This window comes from Pristiophorus japonicus, chromosome 22 (genome assembly GCF_044704955.1).
Source record: "Pristiophorus japonicus isolate sPriJap1 chromosome 22, sPriJap1.hap1, whole genome shotgun sequence".
Taxonomy (NCBI): Eukaryota; Metazoa; Chordata; class Chondrichthyes; family Pristiophoridae; genus Pristiophorus; species Pristiophorus japonicus.
Genome location: NC_091998.1, coordinates 14,378,353 through 14,395,005, shown reverse-complemented (window position 1 = coordinate 14,395,005; position 16,653 = coordinate 14,378,353). Strand labels below are relative to the sequence as shown.

The 16,653-nt window shown below is 42.2% G+C and overlaps 1 protein-coding gene across 1 annotated transcript in view; it reads left to right on the top strand.

The window, feature by feature from the left end:
- chata (choline O-acetyltransferase a) overlaps positions 1 to 16,653 on the top strand; it is a 47,418-nt gene that overhangs the window by 23,451 nt on the left and 7,314 nt on the right. Inside the window, exons 9-11 of the mRNA XM_070865360.1 lie at positions 6,739 to 6,867; positions 7,108 to 7,230; positions 14,587 to 14,728. Coding sequence (XP_070721461.1) covers positions 6,739 to 6,867; positions 7,108 to 7,230; positions 14,587 to 14,728 — 394 coding nt within the window. The remainder of the gene's footprint in view (positions 1 to 6,738; positions 6,868 to 7,107; positions 7,231 to 14,586; positions 14,729 to 16,653) is intronic.

Sequence of the window (16,653 nt, the reverse complement as noted above, 5' to 3'; positions counted from 1 at the left end):
GGGAATTAAACATACAGGGGTATCTGACGATTCGGAAAGATAGACAAGAAGGGAAAGGAGATGGCGTAGCTCTGTTAATAAAGGATGATATCAGGGCAGTTGTGAGAGACGATATTGGCTCGAATGAACAAAATGTTGAATCATTGTGGGTGGAGATTAGTGATAGTAAGGGGAAAAAGTCACTGGTGGGCGTAGTTTATAGGCCCCCAAATAATAACTTCATGGTGGGGCGGGCAATAATCAAGGGAATAATGGAGGCAAGTGAAAAAGGAACGGCAGTAATCATGGGGGATTTTAACCTACATATCGATTGGTCAAATCAAATCGCACGGGGTAGCCTGGAGGAGGAATTCATAGAATGCATACGGGATTGTTTCCTAGAACAGTATGTTACAGAACCTACAAGTGGGCAAGCTATCTTAGATCTGGTCCTGTGTAATGAGACAGGAATAATAAATGATCTCCTAGTAAAAGATCCTCTCGGAATGAGTGATCACAGTATGGTTGAATTTGTAATACAGATTGAGGGTGAGGAAGTAGTGTCTCAAACGAGCGTACTATGCTTAAACAAAGGGGACTACAGTGGGATGAGGGCAGAGTTGGCTAAAGTAGACTGGAAACACAGACTAAACGGTGGCACAATTGAAGAACAGTGGAGGACTTTTAAGGAGCTCTTTCATAGTGCTCAACAAAAATATATTCCAATAAAAAAGAAGGGCGGTAAGAGAAGGGATAACCAGCCGTGGATAACCAAGGAAATTAAGGAGAGTATCAAATTAAAAACCAATGCGTATAAGGTGGCCAAGGTTAGTGGGAAAATAGAAGATTGGGAAAATTTTAAACGACAGCAAAGAATGACGAAGAAAGCAATAAAGAAAGGAAAGATAGATTACGAAGGTAAACTTTCGCAAAACATAAAAACGGATCGTAAAAGCTTTTACAGATATATAAAATGGAAAAGAGTGACTAAAGTAAATGTTGGTCCCTTAGAAGATGAGAAGGGGGATTTAATAATGGGAAATGTGGAAATGGCTGAGACATTAAACAATTATTTTGCTTCGGTCTTCACAGTGGAAGACACAGAAACCATGCAAGAAATTGCTGGTCACAGGAATATGGGAAGGGAGGACCTGGAGACAATCACTATCACTAGGGGGGTAGTGCTGGACAGGCTAATGGGACTCAAGATAGACAAGTCCCCTGGTCCTGATGAAATGCATCCCAGGTTATTAAAAGAGATGGCGGAAGTTATAGCAGATGCATTCGTTATAATCTACAAAAATTCTCTGGACTCTGGGGAGGTACCAGCGGATTGGAAAGCAGATAATGTAACGCCTCTGTTTAAAAAAGGGGGCAGACAAAAGGCAGGTAACTATAGGCTAGTTAGTTTAACATCTGTAGTGGGGAAAATGCTTGAAGCTATCATTAAGGAAGAAATAGCGGGACATCTAGATAGGAATAGTGCAATCAAGCAGACGCAACATGGATTCATGAAGGGGAAATCATGTTTAACTAATTTACTGGAATTCTTTGAGGATATAACGAGCATGGTGGATAGAGATGTACCGATGGATGTGGTGTATTTAGATTTTCAAAAGGCATTCGATAAGCTGCCACACAAAAGGTTACTGCAGAAGATAAAGGTATGCGGGGTCAGTAGAAATGTATTAGCATGGATAGACAGAAAGCAGAGAGTCGGGATAAATGGGTCCTTTTAGGGTTGGAAATCGGTGGTTAGTGGTGTGCCACAGGGATCGGTGCTGGGACCACACTGTTTACAATATACATAGATGACCTGGAAGAGGGGACAGAGTATAGTGCAACAAAATTTGCAGATGACACTAAGATTAGTGGGAAAGCGGGTTGTGTCGAGGACACAGAGAGGCTGCAAAGAGATTTAGATAGGTTAAGCGAATGGGCTAAGGTTTGGCAGATGGAATACAATGTCGGAAAGTGTGAGGTCATCCACCTTGGGGAAAAAAAACAGAAAAGGGGAATATTATTTGAATGGGGAGAAATTACAACATGCTGCGGTGCAGAGGGACCTGGGGGTCCTTGTGCATGAATCCCAAAAAGTTAGTTTGCAGGTGCAGCAGGTAATCAGGAAGGCGAATGGAATGTTGGCCTTCATTGCAAGAGGGATGGAGTACAAAAGCAGGGAGGTCCTTCTGCAACTGTATAGGGTATTGGTGAGGCCGCACCTGGAGTACTGTGTGCAGTTTTGGTCACCTTACTTAAGGAAGGATATACTAGCTTTGGAGGGGGTACAGAGACGATTCGCTAGGCTGATTCCGGAGATGAGGGGGTTACCTTATGATGATAGATTGGGTAGACTGGGTCTTTACTCGTTGGAGTTCAGAAGGATGAGAGGTGATCTTATAGAAACATTTAAAATAATGAAAGGGATAGACAAGATAGAGGCAGAGAGGTTGTTTCCATTGGTCGGGGAGACTAGAACTAGGGGGCACAGCCTCAAAATACGGGGGAGCCAATTTAAAACCGAGTTGAGAAGAAATTTCTTCTCCCAGAGGGTTGTGAATCTGTGGAATTCTCTGTTCAAGGAAGCAGTTGAGGCTAGCTCATTGAATGTATTCAAGTCACAGATAGATAGATTTTTAACCAATAAGGGAATTAAGGGTGGGTAAGTGGAGCTGAGTCCACAGCCAGATCAGCCATGATCTTGTTGAATGGCGGAACAGGCTCGAGGGACTAGATGGCCTACTCCTGTTCCTAATTCTTATGTTCTTATGTTCTTATAGTTGGGCCTCAAAGATTTGGAGAGAGCTTTACAGTCAGCATTAAGATTTAACATCTCAATTTCACAAAAAGACCAACAGCAAGTAAGGCTATGGGCTAAAATTTCCAATCCGATATTAGCAATGGGCAAATTTGCATAGGGTAAATAAGATCAGAGCGTTAAACACGTGGCTCAAAGGCTGATGTGGGAGAAATGGGTTTTGGTTCGTGGGACACTGGCACCAATACTGGGGTAAGAGGGAGCTGTTCTGTTGGGACGGGCTCCACTTAGACCATGCTGGGACTAGAGTCCTGGTGAATCAAATAGCTAGGGCTGTAGAGGGGATTTTAAACTAATTAGTGGGGGGGAGGGGGGCGGTGAGGATTCAGGTGAGCGAAAATGTTAAAAGTCAATGAATAAGGAGAAGACAATAGAGCAGGGTAGCATTGGGGGAAATAAAAAACAGAGCGTTCCAAGAAGGGACAGAATGTATAAACATAAAAGCGAATCAGAAAGTGGGGTCAAAGCAGGAAAAAATGGTAAAAAACAAATTTAAAAGCTGGATGCACGTAGCATCCGTAACAAAATAGATGAGTTGACGAACAAATAGATACAAATCGGTATGATCTGATAGCCATTACAGAGACGTGGTTGCAAGATGATCAAGGCTGAGAACTAAATATTATGGGATGTTTGACAATTCGGAAGGACAGACAGAAAGGAAAAGGGGGTAGGGTAGCACTGTTAATAAAGGATGAGATCAGTGCGTTAGTGAGAAACGATATTGGCTCAGAAGATCAAGATGTTGAATCAGTTTGGGTGGAGATAAGGAATAATAAAGGGAAAAATTCACTGGTGGGCGTAGTCTATAGGGCCCCTAACAGTAGCTACACTGTTGGACGGAGTATAAATCAAGAAATAATGGAGGCTTGTAAAAAAGGAACGGCAATAATCATGAGCGATTTTAACCTTCATATTGATTGGACAAAGCAAATTGGCCAGGGTAGCCTTGAGGAAGAATTCATAAAGCGTATCCGGGATAGTTTCCTTGAACAGTACATTACGGAACCAACCAGGGAGCAGGCTATCTTAGATCTGGTACTGTGTAATGAGACAGGTTTAATAAATGATCTCCTGGTAAAGGATCCTTTCGGAATGAGTGACCATAACATGGTTGAATTTCAAATTCAGTTGGAGGGTGAGAAAGTTGGATCTCAAACCAGTGTCCCAAGCTTAAATAAAGGAGACTACAAAGGTATGAAGGCAGAGTTGGCTAAAGTAGACTGGGAAATAGATTTAACTATGGGACGGTTGATGAGCAGTGGCAGACATTTAAAGAGATATTTCATAACTCGCAACTAAAATATATCCCAATGAGAAGGAAAGATTGTAAGTGAAGGGATAACCATCCATGGCTAACTAACGAAATAAGGCATGGTGTCAAAGTAGAAACAAGGGCAGACAATGTGGCCAAGACTGGTGGGAGGCCAGAGGATTGAGAACATTTTAAAAGCCAGCAAAGAACAACTAAAAAAAATGATAAAGAAAGGGAAGATAGATTTTGAAAGTAAACTAGCACGGAATATAAAGAATTTCTACAGGTACATAAAAAGGAAAAGAGTGGCTAAAGTAAATGTTGATACCCTAGAGGATGAGACTGGGAAATTAATAATGGAGAACAGGGAAATGGCAGAGATGTTGAACAAATATTTTGTATTGGTCTTCACAGTAGAAGACACTAAAAACATCCCAATAGTGGATAATCAAAGGGCTATAGGGAAGGAGGAACTTAATACAATCACTATTACTACTAAAGAAGTAGTACTCGGTAAAATAATGGGACTAAAGGCAGACAAGTCCCCTGGACCTGATGGCTTATATCCTAGGGTCTTAAAAGAAGTGGCTGCAGAGATAGTGGATGCAATGGTTGTGATCTACCAAAATTCCCTGGATTCTGGGGCAGTCCAGCTGATTGGAAAACCTCAAATGAAACACCCCTATTTAAAAAAGGAGGCAGACAAAAAGCAGGAAAGTATAGACCAGTTAGCCTCACATCTGTCGTTGGGAAAATGCTGGAGTCCATTATTAAGAAAGCAGTAGCAGGACATTTGGAAAAGCATAATTCAATCAGGCAGAGTCAGTATGGATTTATGAAGGTGAAGTCATGTTTGACAAATTTGCTAGTACTCTTTGAGGATGTAACGAACAGGGTGGATAAAGGAGAACCAGTGGATGTGGAGTATTTGGACTTCCAGAAGGCATTTGGCAAGGTGCCACATAAGAGGTTACTGCACAAGATAAAAGTTCACGGGGTTCGGGTAATATATTAGCATGGATGGAGAATTGGCTAACTAACAGAAAACAGAGAGTCAGGATAAATGGGTCATTTTCCCGTTGGCAAACAGTAATTAGGGTGCCACTGGGATCGGTGCTGGGGCCTCAAATATTTACAATCTATATTTATGACTTGGATGAAGGGACTAAGTGTAATGTAACCAAGTTTGCTGATGATACAAAGATGGGTTGGAAATCAAATTGTGAGGAGCATACAAAAAATCTGCAAAGGTATTATAGACAGACTAAGTGAGTGGGCAAAAATTTGGCAGATGGAGTATAATGTTGGACAATGTGAGGTTATCCGCTTTGACAGAAAAAATAGAAAAGCAAATTATAATTTAAATTGCAAAGTGCTGCAGTACAGAGCTACCTAGGGGTCCTTGTGCATGAAACACAAAAAGTAAGTATGCAGGTGCAGCAAGTAATCAGGAAGGCAAATGGAATGTTGGCCTTTATAGAGTATAAAGGCAGAGAAGTCCTGCTATAAATGTATAGGTTATTGATGAGGCCACACCTGGAGTACTGCGTACAGTATTGGTCTCTGTATTTAAGGAAGGATATACTTGCATTGGAGGCTGTTCAGAGCAGGTTCATAGATTGATTTCAGTGATGAAGGGGTTGACTTATGAAGATGGGTTGAGTAGGTGGGCCTATACTCATTGCAATTCAGAAGAATGAGAGGTGATCTTATCGAAACATATAAAATAATGTGGGGGCTCGACAAGGTGGATGCAGAGAGGATATTTCCACTCATGGGGCATACTAAAACTAGGGGACATAGTCTCATAATAAGGGGCTACCTATTTAACACTGAGACGAGGAGGAGTTTATTCTCTCAGAGGGTTGTGAATCCGTGGAATTCTCTGCCCCAGCTAACTTTGGAGGCTGGATCATTGAATATATTTAAGGCGGCGATAGACAGATTTTTGAGTGATAAGGGAATAAGGGGTTATGGGGAGCAGGCACGGAAGTGGAGCTGAGTCCATGATCAGATCAGCCATGATCTTATTGAATATATCATAAAAAGTATGTAATAAAAGTCACACCTCTATTTACTGTTGCCATTTAAGTAAAAACATACTAAATATATCTATTGTATCAGTCACCCCTCTATATTGAGGTCATGTAAAACATACATAAAGGGACAGTTTATTCACTAGAATTTACTTTAAATCCATTTGCCATGTTGTTACACCATTTAGTAAGTTTCACGTCACACTAGGAACATCATGGGGAATGGTTATATGACTGTTACATGTTTAAGATGGTAAATGCTTAGAGATGTGTGGAGCTGGCAGACCCGAGTTATACTATTGGCCCTACATAGCTCACTTGTCCTTGAAATTGGAGCTCTGCACATGCACGGAAGCACACTTGTGCAGAACTCTGCCCTAAAGTGTCCATGTGCTGGTTGAGTTTTAATATTGTGAAGGAGCAGATTGTCCTGTGAGCAGTCTTGAAACATGAAAAAAAATCAAGATGGAGTTGCATCTTTCCTTTGCACCATGTTTCAATAACACTGCAATTTGGTGGAACACTGAAGACTCCACTTGGCATCGTATTCAGTTAGAATTCCCTAGGGAAGTCTATATAAAGCCATCACGAGCGCTATATTGCCGACCACAAATGCTGAGTATTTTAGATGTCTGTGATGTATCTTACAGCAAAGAGACTTCAAGGAAGTTAGTACGAGCTGATTCTGTCTGTGAGCTGCCTGCCCCAAGAAGACTGAGGTGGAAGTGTGACCCTGAAACCCATGGATATTTAACTTCAGCAGCTGATAAACTCCAAAGGTACACACCAAAGGGATATTTGACAAAGAGTTTCTTTGAGGAACAGATACTAAAGTAATTACACTGCTGCATTTGTAAGTTGGTTTGGTCATTTCACTGCTGCTCTGGTGGTGATTTCCATACTGACTACCTTTGGCATAAAATGAGATGTTTACGCAGATTACCTAAGGAAACATAAACGCTTCAGCTTATTACAATATTGAATGTATCTTACACTTGGGTAATATTACGTTTTTCCAGGACGATAGAAAACATTGATCTGAATGTATATCGGTTTAAGACGTTTGGCAAAGACTTTATCAAAAAACAGAAAATGAGTCCTGATGCCTTTGTCCAAGTTGGATTGCAGTTATCCTTTTACAGGTGAGTCTCTGCCGTTTGTGTAGAAGTTTACTGATCTTCAATGTGCACCAGTCTGACGTAAAAAAAAACCACATAAGAAAGCACATTATGGGCACTGGTTGTTTGACCGATCAAGCTCATTCTTTCCACAGACCATGTCAAACTTAATCTGCTATCATGGCTCTGCCCAGACCATTTTTATTTCTTAAACAAAGGATTTGGAAATGTTCTCCCCATCTCTCACAAGATGAAGCAAGTAAAACTGAAAAATACCCAAATCACTTTATATTTTGCTTTATTCTTCCCTGATCAGTTTCCTTCCTTGAGATGAAGCTCTATGTAACAACCACGGTAACATGGTTCACATATCATTCAATTGTCTCTATTGCTACTTGACCTTGTAACCATTGTTCTGTGGGGAAAATCCCTTCTCAATTACTTGAGGATTATTCGTTTTATATTCATAGCCTCTAATTCTGTGCTCCACATCTAAGATAAGAAATTTGTTTGCATTTGCATGACCCAATTTTGCTGCATTTTAAGAAGCTCTTTCATTGTCCTTCTTGATTTTCCATAAGGTCTGTTTTACAAAGTATTACATAGTATTTACAGCAGAGAAACAGGCCATGCCAGTGTTTATGCTCCACACAAGCCACCTCCCATTATTCTTCATCTAACCCCATTAACATATCCTTCTATTCTTTTCCCCCCATTGTGTTTATCTAATTTCCCCTTGAATGCATATCCAAGCGAGCCCCAAGTGGGCAGAGGAAACATTTCAAGGACACCCGCAAAGCCTCCTTGATAAAGTGCAACATCCCCACCGGCACCTGGGAATCCCTGGCCCAAGACCGCCCAAAGTGGAGGAAGAATATTCGGGAGGGCGCTGAGCACCTCGAGTCTCGTCGCCGAAAGCATGCAGAAATCAAGCGCAGGCAGTGGAAGGAGCTTGCGGCAAACCAGACTCCCCACCCACCCTTTCCTTCAACCATTGTCTGTCCCACCTGTGACAGAGACTGTAATTCCCACATTGGACTGTACAGTCACCTGAGAACTCACTTTTAGAGTAGAAGCAAGTCTTCCTCGATTTCGAGGGACTGCCTATGATGATGATGAAATGCATCTGTGCTAGTCGCCTCAACTAGTCCTTTTGGTTGCGAGGTCCACATTCTAACCATTCTCCTGATTGGATTTATTAGTGACTACCTTATATTTATGGCCACACAAACACAAAAGCAAAATACTGTGGATGCTGGAATCTGAAATAAAAACAGAAAATGCTGGAAATACTTGCGTTGGAACAGCATCTCATCTTTCGATTAGACACTTTGCAGCCTTCTGGACTCAACATCAAGTTCAACAATTTCAGACCATAATCTCTGCCCATACTTTTTCCCCCTTTTTTTTTTTTACAAACACCCCCTTTTTTCTCTTTCCAGGACAGCTGGTGATGATTCCCCCATTCACACCCCATCTAGACTCATCTTTTGTTTCTTAACTTGTTCCATTACCATCTCATGTTTGCCCATCATCCCTTTTGTCTCTTAATCTCTTCTGCCTTCCACCCAATCACAGATGTTCTCTTTTGTTATTTCACCCCCTCCCCCTCCCCCTTTCACTGCCCCTGCACTTCCTTACGTATCTGTTACATCTCAAACTTTTCCAGTTCTGACGAAGGGTCACAGACCTGAAACGTTAACTTTGTTTCTCTCCACAGATACTGCTTGACCTGCTGAGATTTCCAGCATTTTCTGATTATATTTATGGCCCCTAATTCTGGTGTTCCCAACAAGCAGAAATATCTTCTCTACATCCTTTCATAATCTTAAAGATCTCTATCAGGTCTTGAAGAAGAGAGTGCCAGCCTGATCAATCTTCCCTGATGGGTAGACTCTCAGTTCTAGTATTATCTTGTTGCACCTTCTCTAGTGCCTCTATATCCACTTTATAATGTGGAGGCCAGAACTGTGCACAGTATTCTACAAGTGTGGTCTAACCAAGGAAAGTTTAACATAACTTCACTGCTTTTCAATTCGCTCCATCTAGAAATGAACCCCAGTGCTTTGTTTGCTTTTTAAAAATGGCCGTATTAACCTGCAACGCTACTTTTAGTGATTTGTTTATCTGTACCCCCAGATCCCTCTGCTCCTCTACCCTCTACTACTTTCCAAGCAGTATGTGGCCCCCTTATTCGTCCTACCAAAATGTACCACCTTATACTTATCATTATTGAAGTTCATTTGCCAATTACACGTCCATGCAGGAAGTTTATTAATGGCTTCCTGTAGTTTGTAGCAGCCTTCCTCTGTATTAACTACAACTCCAATTTGGTGTCGTCCACAAATTTTGAAATTGTACTTCCAATTCTTGCGTCCAAATGGTTTATGTAAATGGTGGACAACAATGGTCCCAGCACCGATCCTTGTGGAACACCACTTCCTACCTTTTGCCAGTCTACCTTTAACCTCTTCCCTATGTTTTTTGTTTTGTAGCTAGCTTGCTATCCATTCTGCTACTTGTCCTCTGACTCCACATGTTCTGAACTTGGTCATGAGTCTACTATATGGTACCTTGTCAAAGGCCTTTTGAAAATCCAAATATATTACATCTACTGCTTTACCCTTATCTGCCCTTTCTATTACTTTTTCAAAAATTCAATAAGGTTGGTCAAGCATGACCTTCCCTTTTGAAATTATATTTTCAGTTTCTAGATTTTTAAAATTACATCTTTGAATAAGGATAGTATTAACTTTCCTATCACCAACGCTAAACTAATTGGTCTGTAGTTCCTTTGTGATTCTCTCTTGAAAATCATCTTTTTCCAAACTCTCACTTATGTCCTATTGAGGGCAAGATACATAAAATATTCCAAATCTGTCATTACCAATGATCCAAAGAAAAATAACTTGTTTCGGTATGTCATCAAATGTCTTCATGATGCAGCAGTAGGATTGTTGCCAACATTATCATCATCATAGGCAGTCCCTCAAAATCGAGGAAGACTTGCTTCCACTCTAAAAGTGAGTTCTTAGGTGACTGAACAGTCCAATATGAGAGTTACAGTCTCTGTCACAGGTGGAACAGAGAGTCGTTGAGGGAAAGGGTGGGTGGGGAGTCTGGTTTGCCACACGCTCCTTCCGCTGCCTGCGCTTGCTTTCTGCATGCTCTTGGTGACGAGACTCGAGGTGCTCAGCGCCCTCCCAGATGCACTTCCTCCACTTAGGGCGGATTTGGCCAGGGACTCCCAGGTGTCAGTGGGGATGTTGCACTTTATCAGGGAGGCTTTGAGGGTGTCCTCTCAAAATTTCCTCTGCCCACCTTGGGCTCGCTTGCCATGTAGGAGTTAAACATAGAAACATAGAAAATAGGTGCAGGAGTAGGCCATTCAGCCCTTCTAGCCTGCACCGCCATGCAATGAGTTCATGGCTGAACATGCAACTTCAGTACCCCATTCCTGCTTTCTCACCATACCCCTTGATTCCCCTGGTAGTAAGGACTTCATCTAACTCCGTTTTGAATATATTCAGTGAACTGGCCTCAACAACTTTCTGTGGGAGAGAATTCCACAGGTTCACCACTCTCTGCGTGAAGAAATTCCTCCTCATCTCGGTCCTAAATGGCTTACCCCTTATCCTTAGACTGTGTCCCCTGGTTCTGGACTTCCCCAACATTGGGAACATTCTTCCTGCATCTAACCTGTCTAACCCCATCAGAATTTTAAACGTTTCTATGAGGTCCCCTCTCATTCTTCTGAACTCCAGTGAATACAAGCCCAGTTGATCCAGTCTTTCTTGATAGGTCAGTCCCGCCATCCCGGGAATCAGTCTGGTGAACCTTCGCTGCACTCCCTCAATAGCAAGAATGTCCTTCCTCAGTTCTGAGTATTACCAACAGCTTCATATTGACTGGATACTTTCATGAGAAATAATCACAGACAAATTGATTTTCTTTTCCACTTCACTACTGGACATCCCTTGATTATATCCTACCTCTGCCTCAGCAGCGGGCAGACACAGAAGCTGCTGAGAGGGTATGGTTTAAGGGGGATCTTTAGCCCTTTCCCAACCATCTCACTCTCCAGTAAGGCCATGAAGCCTCCCTTTGAGTGAGCAGCAGTCCAATTCAAGTGCAGTTGAGTGTGCGCCCAGGTCCTGCATTTAACGAGAGATTTCTCTAGCAAAAAGAAAAAACAAAACTCTATTCATGATACCTTAGCAACTTCCCCTCCAGGGTTGAAGTTGTTTCACAATTATGTCCCATCATTACGTTTACAGAATGTTATGCTTTCACAATGTACCGAGAAGCTCGATTCCTGTTTTAGTGTGCATATATTTTTATTCATATCTATAATTAAATCCCGTCTGCCATTCCTAATCTCATGCACTCAATTGATACTAATCTTTCATATTTTTAATCAATCTCTCATGCTCATCATCTAGCCAAACAGCTTGGCAAATTTTTATGATATTTCAAGTATCCTCTTCAGTATCATTTCTGGTTAGTGTGAAAAGCAGGGGACTAGCAACAGATGTCTGTAAGAACTTCATTAGTTATTACCCTCTGACCAGATGTTTTGCCATTTATCATTACTTGTCGCTTTTCAATGCCAAACCAATTTACAATCCAATTAGCTAATATTCCAGTCATTTCATGAGGTTTCCAAATGAAGTTAAAGCTCATATGTGGAACTTTATCAAATGCTTTCTGAAAGTCTAAGTAGATTATAGCCACTGATTGCGCCTGCCAGTTAAATTCAGTTAACTTCTTCAAAGAACGTCAGTAGATGTGTGAGACTCAACAGGTTGATTCTAAATCTATGCTGACAATTCCTAATTTAGAAATCCAACTCTTTGTCCTGTAGCACAGGAACATCCATAGAATTAGCAACCATTCCACCAACCCCTGCCCCCCATCCCACCATCCCCCCCCACCCCAACCCCCAACTGCCCCCCATCCTCCCCCCCCCCTCACCACCACTCCCCGCAACTACTGTTGTTAGGCTGAAATGGTCTATAGTTACCCTGATTCAGTTCCCTTTTGAACACTTCATTAGTAACCTTCAAAAGAGAATTACATAAATAGTTGAAGAGGGAACATTTGCAGGGCTATGGGGGAAAAAACAGGGGAGTAGGACTAATTGGATAGCTCTACCAAAGTGCCAACACAGGCACGATGGGCTGAATGGTCTCCTTCTGAGCTGTATCATTGTATCGTTCTATGATTGAGATAAAATTTGCCACCCTTGCATCCTCTGGTGCAGCCCTGTACTTGTAGAACGGTGAAAACTTAGTGGAGCCCACAGGCACTGGCTTAAAAGAAGCAAGCTGCTCTGAAATGAGCCAGCCAGACTTCTTCTTTAGTCTTGAAAGCCAACATGGGTGGAAGGGAGGAGTAGCTGGGAAGAGACTGGGAAGAAAGGGGAAGGGAAAATATCAGAGAAAACAGAACATTCATACTGACCAGAGCTTCAGCAGCAGAGCACACATTTAGATCAACTGGTACTTGGAAAGTCCCGCTGTAATGTACTTGCTTCATGGGTTCTTTGCTTAAGAATTCATAGCAAAACATTGCTATTAAGATCTAGTTCATTTGTTAGCAAAGGTTTAACAATCACACTACACATTACCAGTTCATTCACCGGACTCACAACCACCTGCCTCATCGTGGATCCCCTGAACCCAACTGGCTGGGGTTTTATTGAGTCTTGTGAACATCAAGTAACTGGCTAAGCCACTCACAACTCAACAGCTCTACCTGCCGGTGAGCATCCTCACAGGTGCATAGATTATATGTGGTGAACAATATCTGTTGAATTAAATTCCTAACACGGGCTTCCTGTTTGTTGCAACCTGCAACCTGATTAGTATCAGTACAGTGGCCCAGCTCTTTGTTCAGAACTTGTTTGTTCTGAACTCTGGCTTGTTAGGGATGCAAATCCCGAGTGTGTATGTGAGGTTGCTGTCCAAATTCATTGATTTGCCCAGTGTTCCAGGCTGCAGTGCACCATCTCCTCTATGCATTGCCGGTATGGACAGCAGATATAGGAAACCACAAGGCAACCATGTGTGCCGCTGCATTGTGGTAAGTGCCCTGGAGCCTGTAAGCTGTCTGAACTAAGACCAGATATGCACGTTCGCATGAAGAAATGAAAGGGCAGCTCCTGAGACAGAGTGCATTCTAATCAGCAAGACCCTTCACAAACTCTTGTTTTGTATCTGAGCAAGTACTTGTGGCGTGTGACACTGGAGGAGATCAGATTGTTTCAAACATCAAAGACAGCATCTCCAGAGGGAACAGAAAAGGAATGATTTAAAACTAGATTGTAAAAAACTACCCAGCCTAATTGAAAAGTGTGCTCTGAAATGACTCTATAACAGATTCATTCACATAATTCAAATCACTGCATGTATTATTGCTGCTTCCCCAATGTTGAACACAAGTCATTGCTTCTCTCGCTCAATTCCTCTCTCATTTCCTTGAAGATTCTTGGATGCAAGCCATCTGGTGCCCAGGGTACATTTAATTCCTTCAGATTCCTCATCATATTGCACGTTTTAATAATGTTTAAATAAGTTGTACATTCCAAGTTAAAAAGACTGCAACTTGAATTTGTTCATCACATCATTTATGAAGTCTGTGAAAAATTATTATACATCTGACATTTCCTGCTCCTCTATGATGTTTACTTCCAAAATTCTCAACCTTGTTTACAAATCCCTCCATGGCCTCACCCCTCCCTATCTCTGTAATCTCCTCCAGCCTCACCACCCCCCCCCCCCCCCAGAAATATCTGCGCTTCCCAAATTCTGTCCTCTTGAGCACCCCTGATTATAATCGCTCAACCATCGGTGGCCATACCTTCAGCTGCCTGGGCCCCAAGCTCTGGAACTCCCTCCCTAAACCTCTCCGCCTCTCTTTCCTCCTTTAAGACTCTCCTTAAAACCTACCTCTTTGACCAAGCTTCTGGTCATCTGCCCTAATTTCTTCTTATGTGGCTCGGTGTAAAACATTTTTTTGTTTGTCTTTTTGTTGGGAGGTTTCACTACGTTAAAGGTGCTATATGAATATAAGTTGTTGTTGTTTACCACATTTAATCCTTAATTAATCTTTCTGTTTTATTGCCCAGCATATTTAAAAGATGGCTTGTGATCATTTGCTGCTGCTACCTAGAACCTACTTTTCTGTTGTCCTCTTCCTTTTTCTAGTATTCATTTATAATTATTCTCAGCTGGGTTTTGCTTAGGCCCCATTCCTGATGCCTATTTGTTTCTTTATTTTTAAAATAATTCTGCTCATCCTTCACTATGGTTGTGCTCTTCCTCAAGGGGATTTTGTACATTGTTTAAAAAGTTGCTGCTGCTGTTGTTTCTAATCCAGATGCCATGGGAGACTTGTCCCCACTTACGAAAGTGCTTCAACACGTCGCTTTCAGGAAGGAAGAGTTGATAATATCCGATCAGCAACGAAAGAGGCTTTCGATTTTGTAAAAGCCATGATAGATGGAGGAACCTCAATCTCGGTATGTCTCTTTCTTGCTCTCTCTCTGTCCCTTTCTCTCTTCTCCTTTCTCTATTCTCATTGTTGGACTCGCTTTCTTTTCGATCTTTCTTGAGTTCTTTCTCCACCCCCATTCCCTACCACCCTACTATGACAACACAGGATACAAGTGTAGAAAGCTAACCACGTTTGTCTGAAATTCCTCTCACTGCTATTTTAGCAGTGGCATTTTAAATGGATTCACACCTCTGCTAAAGTGGCAGGGAGCAAAACATCAGACAGATGCATTAAGCATTCGAATACGAATATTCCCGATCATCATGTCCTGCCATTTTTAGATACCAATGGTCTTTTATATTGGCCCGGAATTTGCAGTCGGGATGACGGGGAACTGGCAGCGTTCGTCGTCATTCCGCCTTTGAAACTGACTGCAACTTCGGGATTTGGCACATGCAGAATTCCTGGAGTTGCGGTCTGTCAATGATGGCTCTGAAATAGGCTGTGCCCCCACCTCCTCACCCCTCCCATACCCCAGAGCCGGCAATCTGTATAATGACCAAAATCATTGAAACTGATGAAAACTTTGGTTCTTCCGCAGTAAGTATGCTGTTAAATTCCCCACTAAAAGTTAGACCCCAAGGGATGAAGGTGTAACTGGGGATTTGATAGTGTTATTGCTGCTAAACAAATATATAAGGGTATGGAAAACTACTTTTAATTTTGTGCTATGTGAAATTTGCCCATTTTAATAAAAATTTAAATTTAAAAGAAACATTTTGTCCCTCTTTATTTCAGGTTTGTCTTTTCCCCAGGTGAGAACTCCAGTCTTTCCTTAGCTCTCTCTCTAACATTTTTTTTAAAGTTAGAATTTGAAGAGCTTACTCATTTCCTTGTTCACTGTCTATGAAAATTCTGCCTTTTGATTGGCTGCTTAGACAGCTTTTTGACCTCACAGCACTTTGCACAAGGGGATCCCCACTGTACTTTGTTGATTTGAGATGAAGGTCGGAAAAGCCGAAGTTCTCGACACAGGGATTGCGAGATCCTTTGTGCGGAGCGTACTTCGGGGCCTGCAGCAAACATCTTCGTTTCACCACTGACCGCCAATTCTGGGCCATTGTTAACGTATCGATTTATTCCTTCTTCCATTTCACTGCTAATGTAAGTCTGTATCTACGCATAGAAGTACGTGCACCTGACAAGCATCTCTGGGGGGAGGAGGGAGGGCAGTGAGTAGGTGGGCATGTCTGAGTGTACAAGAGAGAAAGAACAAGTGAGCGCATGCCAGTGTAAAGCTGAATGAATAACGGAATGTAACCATGTAAACGCGCTAACTTAGGAAGGTATGTACCATGCGAGAGTGCCTGTGACCCAAGTGAGTTAGTGAAATATATGAAAAGAAAGAAAGACTTGCATTTATATAACACCTTTCATGGCCACTGGATGTCTCAAAGTGCTTTACAGCCAATGAAGTACTTTTGGAGTGTAGTCACTGTTGTAATGTGGGAAACGCAGCAGCCAATGTGCACACAAAGCTCCCATGAACAGCAATGTGATAATGGCCAGATAATCTGTTTTTGGTATGTTGATTGAGGGATAAATATTGGCCAGGACACTGGGGATAACACCCCTGCTCGTCTTCAAAATAGTGCCATGGGATCTTTTACGTCCACCTGAAAGGGCAGACAGGGCCTCGGTTTAACATCTCATCTGAAAGACGGCACCTCCGACAGTGCAGCACTCCCTCAGCACTGCACTGGAGTGTCAGCCTAGATTTTTGTGCTCAAGTTCCTGGAGTGGGACTTGAACCCACAAGCTCCTGACTCAGAGGCGATTGTGCTACCCACTGAGCCACAGCTGACACGAAGGGGTGGGGAGGTGGGGTTGATGTTGAGTGTGTAAGTGAGTGTGCGGATTAAATATGACTGCAAAGTATGAACAACCTAA